Here is a 14,433-nt window from a genome sequence, read left to right as displayed (position 1 = left end):
ACTGCTCATGGGCTCTAGAGCGCATGGGCTCAGTAGTTGCGGTGAGAGTGTTTAGTTGCAGTTTGTGGGCTCTTGGCTTCCTGACCAGGGATCAAATACAAGTCCCCTGCATGGAGCATGGAGTCTTAACCACTGGCCCACCAGGCAAGTCCTGAAAGCAAACTTCTTGATGGAGAAGGTGACGCTTGTCTCCACCCCCTGCCCCCACCACCTGTGATACTTCTCTGCCTGGACACTTCTCAGGCCTGGCTTCCAGAACATCTCCTCTCTGGTTCTCTCACCCTCAGTTTGCTCCTTATTTTTAGTTTTTTGGCTATGACATATGGCTTGTAGGATCTGGGATCTTAGTTTCCCGACCAGAGATGGAACCCAGTTCTCGGCATTAAACATGCCAAGTCCTCACCACTGGACCACCAGGGAACTCCTGGCTTTCTCCCTCTAATGTCTTTCAGCGCCCCTTCCTCAGATCATCCCCTTCCTGCAGGCTTTCCCTGGAGACCTACAAGTGACCCTTTACTCTCTTCCAGTTGACATTCACTATGGCTCCCACGCGCCTCCTTCACATAAGTCCCTGGTCTGGACCTTCAGTTCCCACCTTTGCTCTGGCCTGAGGGCCTATCTTCACCTGACACTGCAGGTGGTGGTGCCAGGAGGCTCTTTCTCAACACCAAGAAGTGGAACTTACTACCTATGCCTCAAACCTGTTCCTCTCTCGTGTCTTTCTCCCACACTGCCCCCCTCAGCAGGAGTGGTCATGCAGCATTTCCTCTCCCCTGACTTCTCCATTGCAGTGGCCACCAAATCATAATTCCAAATGGATACCTTCTGTGCTTGGTTGCTTCAGTCGGGTCTGACTGTTTGTGACCCCATGGACTGTAGCCCACCAGGCTCCTCTGTCCAAGGGATTCTCCAGGCAAGAATACTGGAGTGGGTTGCTGTGCCCCTGCAAGGGATCTTCCCGATCCAGGGATTGAACCTGCACCTCCTGCATTGGCAGGCAGATTCTTTACCCACTGAGTCACCTGGGAACCTTCTAGCTCCCTGCCAATGACAGTAGCTATTACTAGTATTAATATTAACACCATGAAGAAGGTCAGATGTGCAGTTTCCAGGGTGTGGCTTTCAACAGTTTCTCTTGGGAGGTGAGGGGAAGGTGAGGAGGTTTCAGTAGACCCTGGTTCCTAGACGAGGACAAGGATCTGCATGGCCCCCCGCAGAACCCTAGGCAGGAAGACCTGGACACCAGTCACTGTGATAGAGACCCAGTCACGTGGCAGGGAGCTGCTGAGGTGTGAAGGGAGCCTGCCTGGGGACTGGCTGGCATTGGGTGGCTGCTTTAGAGCCTGACCAAGCTGCTGTTCAGCAGGCCTGCCAGCGAGTCTGCTGAGGCCCCTACTGTATGGAGAGGGCTTCTGTAGTCACGTCCCTGAAGGACAGGGACCTCCTCCCTCTGTGACTGTCCTGTATGTGTCTGTGTTAGTCACTCAGTCATGTCTGATTCTTTGCAACCCTCTGGACTGTAGCTCTTCAGGTTCCTCTGTCCATGGGATTCTCCAGGCAAGAATACTGGAGCAGGTAATCATTCCCTTCTCCAGGGGATCTTCCCGACCCAGGGATGGAACCCGATCTCCCGCATTGCAGGCAGATTCTTTACCATCTGAACCACCAGGAAAGCCCATGAGTGTTCTGTATGAGAGCCCCGAAACTATTGTGGCCTGCTAGCCTGGGGGTGCGGTGCAGAGGGGTCAGAGACTGGGGAGAGTGGCAGGAGGGCTGTATCCATGGTGTGAAGCTTCTTCTGACCCACTAGGAAGGCCAGATGCAGGCAGGAGCTGGCAGAGGCCAAGCACCTTGGGCTGGGGTCTGGGCAAGAGTGAGGCCACTCCATTCTGTGGGCCTCAGGGTCCACCCACCACTTTACTTCCACCCACTGCCCTCATGGCCTCTGGGTGGAGGAGAGCCCAGACACCTGGGAGACCCTCATGGGATGACTGCAAGAGGGGGAGGCCCTGCACCCAGGCACCTCAGAGCAGGGCCCAGGGGAGTCCTGGCAGGATGAGGGAACGTGGTCCGAGAGGGAGAGTTAAAAATGCTACCTCCCCTCTGCTCCCTGAGACCCAGGCTTTGTTCCTGCAGTTAGGAAGGAGGACCCAGCTAGCTTAGAGGTAGGCATTGTATCCCTGGGGCCAAGACCTGTGATCTTACAGCTCTGTTTCCATCATTGGACTGCTTTCAGGTGGCATCGCACAGCTGGCTGGATCACCTGCCCCCAGGCCTGGGGAGAGCTTCCCCCACCACTCTCCTACCCCTAATCCACTGGGCCCCACCACTATCAGCCCCACGCCTCAGAACCCTGTGTCCTCGTTAGCAAAGTGGTGACCACGTGCCCACATATGGAAGGCTCCGGCTAGACTAGCACTCGAGTTACTCTGGCTGTTTGCTGCCTGGCCGTGGCCTGACACCTGTAAGGGTGCGCATGTCTGCAGTGTCCCGTAATTACGGTGGCTGTGTGCAAACTGCATTATATTTGGCTCCCCCCACACACAAGGCTCTTGTTTCCACGGAGCTCTCCCTCCCCATGTGTCACGTGGCCCGGTATCTCCATCCCTTCCTCCGCAGATCTGCCAGGCCAGTCCCAGAGGGGGGCGATTTGGGCTGTTTCCAGTTTTCTGGTTTATAAATAACACCGCTGTGCATGTCTTTATTACAAATCCTTCTTTCCTCTGAAACCCCGAATAACTAAGCCCCACAAGGCACTGGCGCCCCGCGAGCACATCCTTCCAAACCCTCCTTGCTTCCTGGCGCATCCTACCTGCGCTGCATAGACCCTTGCTAGGGACGCTGGCCTGGCAAGTGCACAAAAGGGCACCAGGGGCTGGAATGCAGCCTCTGCCAGGCTCACGGGCATAAACAAACCAAAGGAAAAGTAAAGGAGGAGCACCCAGTATTTCCTAATGTTTTATTCCTTTAAATTTGCAATGAACTCTTCTGTGCAACTGGATAGAGGTCAGGTGTGATGGGCCCTGGTCATTCCCCAGTCATGGCTGTTGCTTTTGTTTGCTTATCTTTTTTTTTTCATATTTTCATTGGCTTTTTTGTAGTACAAATATAATATGTGAAAATATTCTTGTGCAAAGTTCACCATAGTTTTTGCATTTCTTCTATGGTATTTTACTCTTTTTTTGAGTCTCCATGAGTCATTTATATTTTCCTAGAAAATTTTCCATTTCAACTATGCTTTTCCATTTATTGGTAAAATGTTGTGCATAGTGTTCTTTGGTGATCATTATCTCTTTGTTTCATTTTTGTCTTCCTTTTCAACTTTTTTGGGACATATTTTTGCTATTGGCCAAACTTGGCGAAAGTTTGTCTATTTTACCATGAAATTTTTTTTTCAAGTTTTGGTATTACTGGTTAGTTGAGCTTAGCTTGGCTGTTTTTTATTTCACGGATTTCTCTTTGGTTTTATCACACTCCTCCCTTTACCTTTCTCGGGGTTGTTTTTCTTTGCCAACATTTTCAGCTGTAAATCTCAGCTTATTCTCAATTTCACTTGTTTTCTAGTAAATCAAACTGGCTTATCTCCTAGGAACACTGCTTGGCCGCACCCGACGGCCTATGGACACGCTGGTTTCACTTGTGTCTGTTCATGTTTCGCTTTTGTAGTTTCTGTAGTTTATCATTTAAATTTACTGCCGAGTGGATGTATTTGGCTTCCTTTAGTTATTTATTTTTTAATATTATTGCACTGTTGCCGCTGATGCCTGCTTTTGTCAAATTTTTTGAGACCCGCTCTGATTTCTGATCCTTGGCCAAGCACTGAGACTGTTCCATGTGACTGAGAAGAACATGTATTCTCCACAAATGATGCCAACATTTTGTGTAATTTTAAAGTTAGGGGTAATTTACATACATAATGATATGTCACTGGCATGTAAATTGCATTCACATAAAAATGCATCGATTTTAAGAGTATGGTTTGTGTAGAGTATATGCTTTTGACAAATGTATACCCTTGTGTTGTTCCTTAGTCGCTAAGTCATGTCCAACTCTTTTGCGACCCCATGGACTGTAACCCGCCAGGCTCTTCTGTCCAGGGGATTTCCCAAGCAAGAATACTGGAGTGCGTTGCCATCTCCTTCTCCAGGAGATATTCCCGACCCAGGAATCAAACTTGTGTCTCCTGCACTGGCAGATGGATTCTTTACCACTAGCGCCACCTGGGAAGCCTACCCTTGTGTAATCCCAAAGAAATAGAGACCATTTCTACCACCTCAGAATCTTCCCTCAGGCTGCTGGGAGCTGACCTCAGCATTCCCTGAGCCTCTGCTGTGCAGCCGCTTTTATGATTTCTATAACCATGGGCTAGTCCTAGAATTTTGTAGAAATGGTATCTTGCAGCATGCGTTCTTTGTGTCTGGTGTCTGGCTTCTTTTATTCAACTTTAGTTCTGAGAGATTTGCTCATGTTGTCAAGTGTATCAGTAGTGATTCTTATTTACATACACCGATTTGTTTACCTGCTCTCCAGTGTATGGACATTTCCGTTGCTTCCAGTTTCAGCTGCTATGAATAGAGTTGCTATAAATATTGCTGTACAAATGCCTTTTTTTTTCTTTTGATATACATTTTTTTCTTTTGGGTAAATACCTAAGAGAGGAATTAGTGGGTCATAGGGAAGGTATTTGGTTAGCTTTATAAGAAACTGCCAAACAGCTATTGAAAGTGGCTGTCCCTAATTCTGTACATTTTCTTTTAGAGTATTTTGCATCTGTTAAAAACAGTAAATCCTAACAGCTATTAGATATTAGCTCCTGTCACAAAGCAGAGACTCTCAGTTGGGATCAGAATTAGACCCCTGAGCTGGCATGTACTCAGGCCCCTGTCTCTTTCTATAGCAGTGGGCTCTGCAGACACTGACTCTTTAAGACTGATACCCAGAGAATTGGTGGGCCATGTCACAGGCCAGGTGGCAGAGAATTCTGCTTGTCCCCAGGATGCATTCTCCCCTGTACTTCAGTGATGGATCTCCATATTTTAGCTGGGTCAAGACCTTTTCCCCAGGATCTTTCGCAGCTAAATGAAGTCATGGATAGATTCTGGACAATGGGCCGTTAGGAAGAGGGTCATGTGACCAAAAACTGATGAGGGCCCTCAGACCATCCTCCCTTTCGCTATCTGGCCACTAGGAACACGGATGTGATGGTAGGGGCACCATCACCACCATTATCATCACCATCATTATTACCATTACCACCATCATTATCACTATCTTTAAAACTTAACATTCAAAAATTAGGTCAAGGCATCCGGTCCCATCATTTCATAGCAAATAGATGGGGAAAAAGTGGAAACAGTGACAGATTTTATTTTCTTGAGCTCCAAAATCACTGCAGACAGTGACTGCAGCCACAAAATTAAAAGACGCTTGCTCCTTGGAAGAAAAGATATGACAAACCTAGACAGAATATTAAAAAGCAGAGACATCACTTTGCCAACAAAGATATATATAGTCAAAGCTGTGATTTTTCTAGTAGTCATGTATTGATGTGAGAGCTGGACCATAAAGAAGGCTGAGGGTCGAAGAATTGATGCTTTTGAATTCTGGTGCTGAAGAAGACCCTTGAGAGTCCCTTGGACAGCAAAGAGATCAAACCAGTCAATCCTAAAGGAAATCAGTTCTGAATATTGATTGGAAAGACTGATGCCAAAGTTGAAGCCCCAATACTTTGGCCACCTGATGTGCAGAGCTGACTCATTGGAAAAGACCCTGATGCTGGGAAAGATAGAGGGCAAGAGGAGAAGGGGGCAACAGAGGATGAGACGGTTGGATGGCATCACCGACTCAGTGCACATGAGTTTGAGCAGACTCCAGGAAATAGTGAAGGACAGGGAAGCCTGGTGTGCTGCAGTTCATGGGGTTGCAGAGTTGGACATGACTGAGTGATTCAACAACAGCAACCATTATCACCATCACCAGCTTCACCACTATCATTGTCATCATCACCACTACCACCACTACCATCACCATCGTGACCACTATCATCATTATCACCATCACCATCGTCACCATCCCCCACCACTACCATCCTCTCCCCACATGCCTGCCACCATGTCCTGCACGGCCTGCCGTGTCAGAGCCAGATGACTGGAGATTGATGAACTAGGGTCTTCCTGCTCTGGGGTACTGCAACCTGCTCTTCCAGGCAGATGGCTGGGCCTGGGAGAAGTGGCAGCAGTGGCATCCCTCCCATGACAGCAATCCCTTGAGGCAAGGGGGATAGGGAAGGCCGTGGCTTTCCTGGGAGAAGGAGCCCCATGTGCAGCACTTTTGGCTCTGCAGATGTGACGCTTGTTGCCATGGTGACCGTCCTAACAATAACCTCCCAGAACTGATCTTCCCCACACCCGCCCCAGCTGCCACCGGGGAGGGAGAGCCCTCCTTACTGACGAAAGCCAGCTAGAAAGGATGAGGTGGGAGGTGGAGATGACGTGGGGGTGCGGGTGGAAGAGGGCCCTTCCTGCAGGAGGGGTGGGAGGCCGAAGCCAGATGAGAGGGCTTCTGGGGCCTAGTACTCCTGAAAGTGTCTTGGCTGGCAGCCCTTCTCCCTTCCAGCTTTTCCACTCTGCTGGAGAGGAGCCTTCTGGGTCTGGAGGTGGAGAGTGGGGTTGAGGGGTGGGACTGTATAGGCAGGGACAATCTGGGTCTCTTTGGTAGCTCACTCCTTCTCAACTGTGATGCTCTGATCACCCTGCTATCCCTGCCCCCCTCAGGGTCACTTGATGTCATGCCTTTAATGTCCCAGCCCAGAGGAGGGGCTGCCCTGTTGACTTCCAGTGCTCACAAGAGCAACATGGGGGCCTCAAATCACACTCTTTTAGTGACTCTGACTTCTCATGTAAACTTGATCTGGGCAGCCTCCCAGGGGAAAGGACCTCAAAACAGATACCCAGAGTGCTGTGGTGTCCTTGCCCAGTGTGGCAGGACATCGTGCGTGTGTGTGAGTGTGTGCTGGGTATGTACTATGTGACTGTGTGTTTGTATATGTGTGTGTGAAAATAAAAGAGAAAAGAGTCTTAATGGGGAAATAAGGTTTGAGCCTCAGCCACTTCTCAGCTGCGTGACATTGGACAAGTTACTTCACCTGTCGCTCTGCTGTCCCACCTAGTAGCGTGGGAATCATAATAGTATATGCTTCCTAGGACTGGTTGAGAATTAGATGAGATAACACGTGTAGAATGCATATATGTAAGTCACTGTCTGCTGTCATCATGACTTTAATGCCACTGTGTCGTGGCATGGACTCGCACTGGAAGGAGCGTGTGTGACCCTGGCAGTGTGCAAGGTCTGCTTGTAGCCTGGAGAGAGCCTGATTTACTGAGGGGTGCAATTTTGTTTTGTTTGTTTGCTAATTGTATTCTATTGTGTGGGACTGCCTCCTTCTCCTTCCGCAGCTCAGAGTGTTGCAGATGGCCCAGCATGTGGGGAGAGGCCCCTGTGGGGCAGAACACAACCCCAAGAGCAAGCCTCTGTCAGTCCATGAGGGGCCTCCAGTCCTCCCCCAGCTGCCCCAGGAGAGGTGGGCGGCCGCCCATCGGGAGGCACCTGGGGCACTCTAGTTCCAGCACTGAGGCCTGGAGGAGGTCTCATCTCTGCCCTGCCCTGCAGAGATCAAGGCCACGCCCACCACAGGGCCCTATCTGCCCCCCAGTCCAGATCTTGCCTTGTCTCCTAAGTGTTCCTCGACCTCCAGCCCTCTTTTGGGTACAAGTTGGGTCTGCAAAACCAGCCGGGACTGGGATTGGTCACCACCTGGTGTGCTCACATGCCTGTCAGCTGTGTGCCAAAGGCATCCTGGTCGAGGAGGCCCTAGGTACACCCCTGCCCCCTAATCCCTGCATTAGATCTTCTATCCAGGAGACATTTATTGTGAGTTCTAGAGCCAGCCCTGGATTGGCCACCAAGCTGAGAGAGATGAGCAGGACAGGCCCAGACCCTACTCCTGGTGAGCCCGACGTGCAGTAAGTGGCTTCTAGCAGGGCAGCAGAACGACCCAAATCCAGGGCTGGCAGCTGGAAGCTTCATTTCCTCTGGGCCTGCCCAAGACTCACTCTGGCCCTCTCCTCTCTGAGGAGTGTGAGGGTGTGGAGCCCAGTAGATTGTCTTTGCTGAATTTGGAGTCCTGGTTCTAGATGGCCGCCTAGGTGTGGCCCTGGGAGAGGCTCTTCTGTGGGAAACGGGGTCAGCCCAACCTCTCCTGCCCCTCCTTCTGCTCACTTGTCCGCCTCTCCAGGGCCACTCTCAAGATGGACCATCTTCTTCCAGGCCAGAGCTGGGAGCAGGCAGGTGGACTATGCCTGGGAGAGGAAGAATACATACCTCTACCTGGGCAAGGGGGCTGCGAGCTCTCAGGACCCCACGATGCTGATGGACCAGACACTGTTCCCCGATTCAGGGACCTCTTTCTGAATAGGAAATGTCTGTTCCTGGGACCTCTGCTTGCCAGCCCCTAGTGCCAAGTGCTAGGAAGAGGGAGGGGCTTAGACTGCGGGGGAGCAGGCAGCCTCTACCCTTTCATCTAGAACTCCCTGTGTGTTCCCAGTGTGCACACCTGGTTTGGGAGGCTCCTGGGTGGCTCTCTGCCAGGGAGGTTGGACGGTGTGGTGTGTGGAGTGGTGGAGACCCGGGCCGGGCAGGAGGGGTCCTGTGCATGTCCTCGTGGGGGTGTTAGGAGTCTGTGGAGGGAGGGCTCTCCCCCCTCCCCATGTGCACCTGCGTCCCCTCTTGAGGTCCAGGTCGAAGCAGGCCTTCAGAGGAGAAAGGCGGCTGGGTTCATTGCGTGCAGTCCCCTGTGTATGTGCGCGCGGCAAGGGAGTCGCCAGGAGGCAGCGGAGAAGTCAGCTCAGGGAGCCAGCGGTTGCCCATGTGCGTGGCCCCAGGCGCCTGGGCGCGGGTGCGAGTGCCAGCGCAGCAAGTGCAGGGAGAGGGTGCGGGTACGAATGCCGGGAGCAGGAGCTGGTGCGAGAGCGTGTGAAGGGCGCGAGTGCGGGTGTAGGTGCAGGCTCAGGGCTCAAGTGCGTGTGCGGATGCAGGGCGCGGATGCGGGTGCGGGGCGCGTGCAAGGAGCGGCGGGCGGGGCGGGCGCGGCGGCGGCGGCGGCGGCGGCGGCGGTGACAGCGGCGCCCGCGCTCCCCGCGCGTAGGTGTGCGGCGCGCTCCTGGCGGGGACGGAGCGCGCAGATCTCGCGTGCGCTCGCCGCCCGGCGCAGCCCAGCCCGGCCCCCGCTCGGCGCCGCGAGCCGAGGTGTCGCCCGCGCCCGCGCCCGTGTCGCCGCCGTGCCCGCGAGCGGGAGCCGGAGTCGCCGCCGCCCGAGCGCAGCAGAGCGCACGCCGAGCCCGTCCGTCGCCGCCATGGCCACCACGGTGACTTGCACCCGCTTCACCGACGAGTACCAGCTCTACGAGGATATTGGCAAGTAAGAGCTGCGGCGCGTGCGGGCCGAGCCGGGGACCCCGAAGGGCGCTGAGCTCCGAGGGCGGTGATCCTGGAGACCCAGACCCTCTGCGCCGCCGGGTCCGGGCGCACTGCGGCCCCGCGCGCCCCTGGCTGCTCCCGGCTCGGGGCCCGGAGCGCACGGCCCCGCGCGGCTTCGACCCCCGAGCCTCGGGGCCTGGCCGCCGGACAGCGGCGCGTGCGGCCCTACTGGGCCCTGTCCGGCACGATCGCCGGACCGGAGGCCCCGGCTCGAGGCGCGGGGCTCGGCGCAGCGGGGGCGGCAGCAGGTGTCCCCGGAGCGCCCGGCAGACGTGACGCATTTGGCGGCGGGAGGTCAGAGAGGAGCCGCGCGCGGTTTCGGCCGCTGGGCCTAGAGCGCGGGGGAGGGGGCGGCCCTGGCCCGGAGTGTCGTCCCTGGAGCGGGCCACGTTGTCCCCACCCCCACCGGGCGGCCGGGCGCGGGGGCGGCGGGACCTGCTCTGCGCCTGCTTCTCCGCGTGGCTTCATCTACGCGGGGGGTGCCCGTTGCGCTCCGCGCCGCGTGGGAACAGCCTGTGCTGTGGGTCCTCAGGAGATTTGGGGTTCTGAAGGCTTTCCCCCCAGATCCTCCTGGAGAGAGGAGTCTGGAGAGCTGGGGGCTGAGGTCAGGGAGCTGGGATCAGGTCACAGGGGTGAAGATGAGGAACTTGATGGCCTTCAGGGTCGTGGGGGTGGGAGGGGGCGCAGTTCCGCAGAGTTATTTGCGGGGAGGCAACAGGACGGACTTTGAAGGCTCTTTTCAGGTCGGGCCTCGTGGAGGGAACAGGTGGCTCCTGGGCTCTGCTCACCGATGTGAGCCGTGTAGGGCCCTAGTCGGGGCTCTGCCGCCGGGCTCTACCCCGAATCTGATCGGGGGCTCCTCTCTAGCCTGGGAGTCTCCACTCTGTGAATCAAGGTGGCTTCACCTGGCATCTCCTGGTCTGGCTCCAGAACTCCTGAAATCCCTCGGTTCCAGCCTGGCGGCGGCCAGAACCCCACTCTCCTCCATCCTCCCCCATCCCTCTAGCATGGTGGGGGCGCTGGTGAGGTTTCCTCTTACACCTCCAGCGGCAGATCCCTTTTTCCCTCTTTATTAAGAAACGTCTGTGGTGATACCTTGTGTTGGCGAGGGATGCTGATCATTGATAATTGTGGGTGAGAGCTGGGAGGAGTGTGGGGGCGTGTGAATTCCCCAGCTCTCCCTGCACGTGGGGGAGGATGGCAGTCAGGCCTGTGGGGCTGAGGAGTGAAGGAATGGAATGGAGGAAGCCCATGATGGGGTCGGAGGAGGCTGGGCGCTGGGGACTCAGAAATTCCTCGGCCCTCAGGTGGGGGCTGGTTGAGTGCCTGTCCCCAGGGCAGGGGGACCTGGAGAGCAGAGCAGAGAAGCGGGGGAGGGGTCCAGCACCCAGATTGTGTATACACCCGAGGCCCTTAGGAAGCTTCCAGGGCTTGTCTGGGACCAAGCCTGTGAGGATAGGGTGATGGGCTGGTGGTTCTCAGATGGGGACAAAGCAGGGGGCGGCAGTGGGAGGAAGGTCACCCCATTCTAGAGGACCTTCTTGTTGTTCCTCTGTGCCCAGGCCCTCACGCCAGGCACCCTGCGTCCCCTTTGCAGAAGTGCCTTTTCCCGTTCACCCCATCTCCTCTGCCTGAAGCTGGCTCCACGGACCGCTCCTTCACTTTTCTGTGAACCTCTTTGGGCCAGCGGCCCTGCAGGGTGGTCGTCCCAACCCCAGGGCTCTAGTTCCAGGGGCCACAACTGGTTATCCTGGCTGCTGCGATCCACACCAACACTGGGGGATGGAAGTCCTTGGGATTGCCCTCAGGGAGGGTGTAGAGGGGGGTAGACCCTGCAGTGGAAGCCGGGCTCCCCTCCTGTCAGCAGGAGTGTGAGCCGTTGTGGAAAGGGAGCCGGGGCCTGAGGCTTGAGTAGGTGAGGAAGCGTGGCTGTTGAGGAGGACCAGGGGCCTGGGAGAGGAGGGGAAGGTACCCCATCCCATGGGCTGGCCCAGCACCCCTTGGCAGAGCCTCCAGGCACCAGGCCCACTGAGGGATGCCCAGGGGCCTCTCATAGCCCCACTGGGTGGGGAGGAGGCCGGGCCAGTGCAGGGGGAGCTGCAGTGGGGCAGGTGTCAGGATGGAGGGTCAGGCACTGGGGCCACCGCCTCCACCCAGGGCTGGGGTCCTCAGTGGCCATGTCGGCGGTTGTTGACAATGCCTGGCCTGCCCGACGCTCAGTTGGTATTGCTTCCTGGTCCAGGTGGATGAGTCCAAGTTTATTTAAAGATGCAGCCCCTGGCACCAGTCAGGCGACACTGAGCTCCCTGCCCGGGAAGGGCTGGGCCACAGGCCCACAGCTGCTCGCGTGACATGGCCACTGGACTGTCCCCTTCCTGCCCCGTCCCTTCTCTAAGTTGTCGTCCCCTCCACCGCCCGCCACTGTCTCTGTGTGGGATCGGCCCTTGGGGGCCTGGGCTTTGGGTTCAAGGGCCAGCAAAAGCTGTTTTCTGGGGTTCTGCCCTTCCTTGCCTGGCCAGGGCACGGCTCTCCAACACCAGCATACAGGTAAAGAGCCTTAACTTTGGCTTTAAGTTACAGACAGTTATAGATCAAGGCTGCGGGAACACTCAGCCCAACACTGAACTGGCCAGCAACATGGCTTAAAAATGTTTCATATTGTATAGATTTTTTTCAATGGAAAGAACTTCCAGGAGTAATAAAATAAACACTTGTATCCCTTCTACCTGGAATTGGAAACTGTTTCTTCTTTTGTCATTTTGGCTTTCAGTTCAGTTCAGTTGCTCAGTCCTGTCCAACTCTTTGTAACCCCGTGGACTGCAGCACCCCAGGCCTCCCTGTCCTTTAGAGTTCTTTAAAAAAGACATCAGAAATAAAGCCTTACCAAGAAATGTTAAGTAACCATTCTCCGCCAACAACTGTGATGTGTTCAGATTTATCCTTTTAGACTCTTGGTTCATTTGCACACAGATAGAGTCACAACTAACATACAGGATTCTTTGGGGGTGCTTTCTTTTTAACTTTATATAAACATCTGGAAACTTGCGCTTTCCCGCAGCTTAGTCTTCTGGGCATCTGTGTGTGGGGACGCTGTCTGGCCTTTCGCTGCTGCTCTGTGTAGTGACCGTAATACCTGTAGTACCTCGTGTTCCTCTCCTCGTGGCAATCTCCGTGTTGCCAGTGTTTCTTCCAGTCCCACCGTGGGTTTGCTGGTGCCCAGGTGCGAGGGTTTCCTCAGAGTTTGGCTCTGGTGGTGGGGGTGCCAGTGGGGGTCTGGACATTCTCCGTGTCTCCCCTGGGCCCACTCCCCCACAGCCCCTTTCCTGGGCTTGGTGCTGACCTCCTTGTCTGGCTGTTTGTTGAGTAGGAATTTTGTGCATTTTGTGTTTAGGCTCCCAGAGCTTAGACTCTGGGGAGTCATCCCCTTTAAAATCTGAGTGATCCCCCTCTCCAGGAGAAAGCAGCTCCCACATGGCTTTGGATGTAATTCAGGGGTTCGTGGACCCCTCCCCTTGAGAGAAGGTGAGCCCCATTGTAACAACCTCTAAGTGGCGCATCACTTTGAACGCCTGATTTTATTTGATTCGAGTTGCTCGGGAACCCCCCCTCATACTCCCCCTTCCCATTTTATAGACACACAACTGCAGCTCAGAGAGAGTGGACAATATGCCCCCGTCAGCCAGGAAAGCCCCCACTCCCAGTCCAGGGCACCCCTGTCCTTCCCAGCTTCCGCCGAACCTCAGGCAGGCCCCGAGCTGACCTTGGTGTGTCCTTGACTCTATCCAGTGTGCCCCAGTTGGGGGAGAGCAGATCTTGTCCTGGGGTGTGACCCCTCAGGGGGAGGGTCATCACCATCCACCTTCCGTGCTTTCTTGATGTCCTCTCCACTAGCCACCAGCCTGCTTGGTGGTTAATAGATAAACTCAGGAAATTCAGAGCAAATCGATGGTGAGCCTCCTGAGCGCCAAAGCCTGGTTGCCAGGAAGAGAGGACTCGGGTGGAGGACTCATCACTATGTTTGCTTTCTCCCGCCCTCACGCACATCGGGTACTTCCTGCCCCAGGACCTTTGCCAGTGCTGTTGCCCCCTCCTCTGATGGCCCCACGCTCATCCCCCTGGCCACTCCCTTGGAGAGGTTCTCATGCCCGCTTCCTGCTCCTCCCCCACCTAGCCTCTCCCTGCTTCTGTCTTCCCCTGTCGCTGGGCACCATCTGACACAAAGGCGGGTGGGTGTCTGGCCTGCCCACAGTGGAGTTTCCTGCACGCGTGAGGAGGGGGTGAGTGACCCTGCCAGTGGCTTCTGCCTGCTGGGTGGCCCCCAGGGTCGGAGTCCAGATGCCTAATGTAGGGTATTTAGAGAAGAAGTCGCACATGTTGAGGCTGCTGTGAGATGCACATGAAGGTGAGGCTAGTTTAGTTACTATTGAACGGTATTTTTATACCATAACCTACTTTGCTGAGAGCTAAGAATATATCTTGCGCTTGCTACCTGCACTCTTTCTCTCCTGGTAACAGTCGCTAGCAATTAAATGGTGCTTATTACATTAAGGTGCTTGATCTGTGAAATAGGTACCGTGATCACTCCCAGTTTGGAGAAGAGGTGCCTGAGACTCAGAGACACTCCACACGGGGCTAGGGTTTGAGTCCAGGCTGTTGACTAGAATCTACTTTCTGCTTCTCTCAGAAGCTTGTGACCGTACGCCATTCTGTGTTTTTAAAAGGCAATTATTGCACTCTCTCACTCATGGCCCGGTTGTCCACTCATGGTCCACTCTGCCCCTGGGCTCCTCAGGGTCTCACTTGTCCTTAACAGGCTGCTCACTGAGCCCTCTTTGTGCTTTTCCAGCACAAGGCATTGCCCTATGGCTCCTTTTTATAAAGACATCATTTCCTATGGTT

The 14,433-nt window shown here is 54.8% G+C and overlaps 1 protein-coding gene across 14 annotated transcripts in view; it reads left to right on the top strand.

The window, feature by feature from the left end:
- The first annotated feature begins 9,313 nt into the window (after positions 1-9,313).
- Positions 9,314-14,433, top strand: part of CAMK2B (calcium/calmodulin dependent protein kinase II beta) — a 92,315-nt gene continuing 87,195 nt past the window's right edge. For 5 of the 14 annotated variants that reach the window (XM_027539240.1, XM_027539241.1, XM_027539239.1 and 2 more), the window contains exon 1: positions 9,315-9,475. In XM_027539240.1, the coding sequence (XP_027395041.1) occupies positions 9,411-9,475 (65 nt within the window). In that variant the 5' untranslated portion in view covers positions 9,315-9,410. Of the gene's footprint in view, positions 9,476-14,433 lie in introns of all 14 variants that reach the window. The other 9 variants (XM_027539250.1, XM_027539252.1, XM_027539248.1 and 6 more) reach the window with 4 other exon arrangements.

The sequence above is a fragment of the Bos indicus x Bos taurus genome, chromosome 4, assembly GCF_003369695.1.
Source record: "Bos indicus x Bos taurus breed Angus x Brahman F1 hybrid chromosome 4, Bos_hybrid_MaternalHap_v2.0, whole genome shotgun sequence".
NCBI classification, from domain to species: Eukaryota; Metazoa; Chordata; class Mammalia; order Artiodactyla; family Bovidae; genus Bos; species Bos indicus x Bos taurus.
The sequence above is the reverse complement of the archived record's forward strand: the minus strand, read 5'-3'. Positions and strand labels throughout refer to the sequence as shown.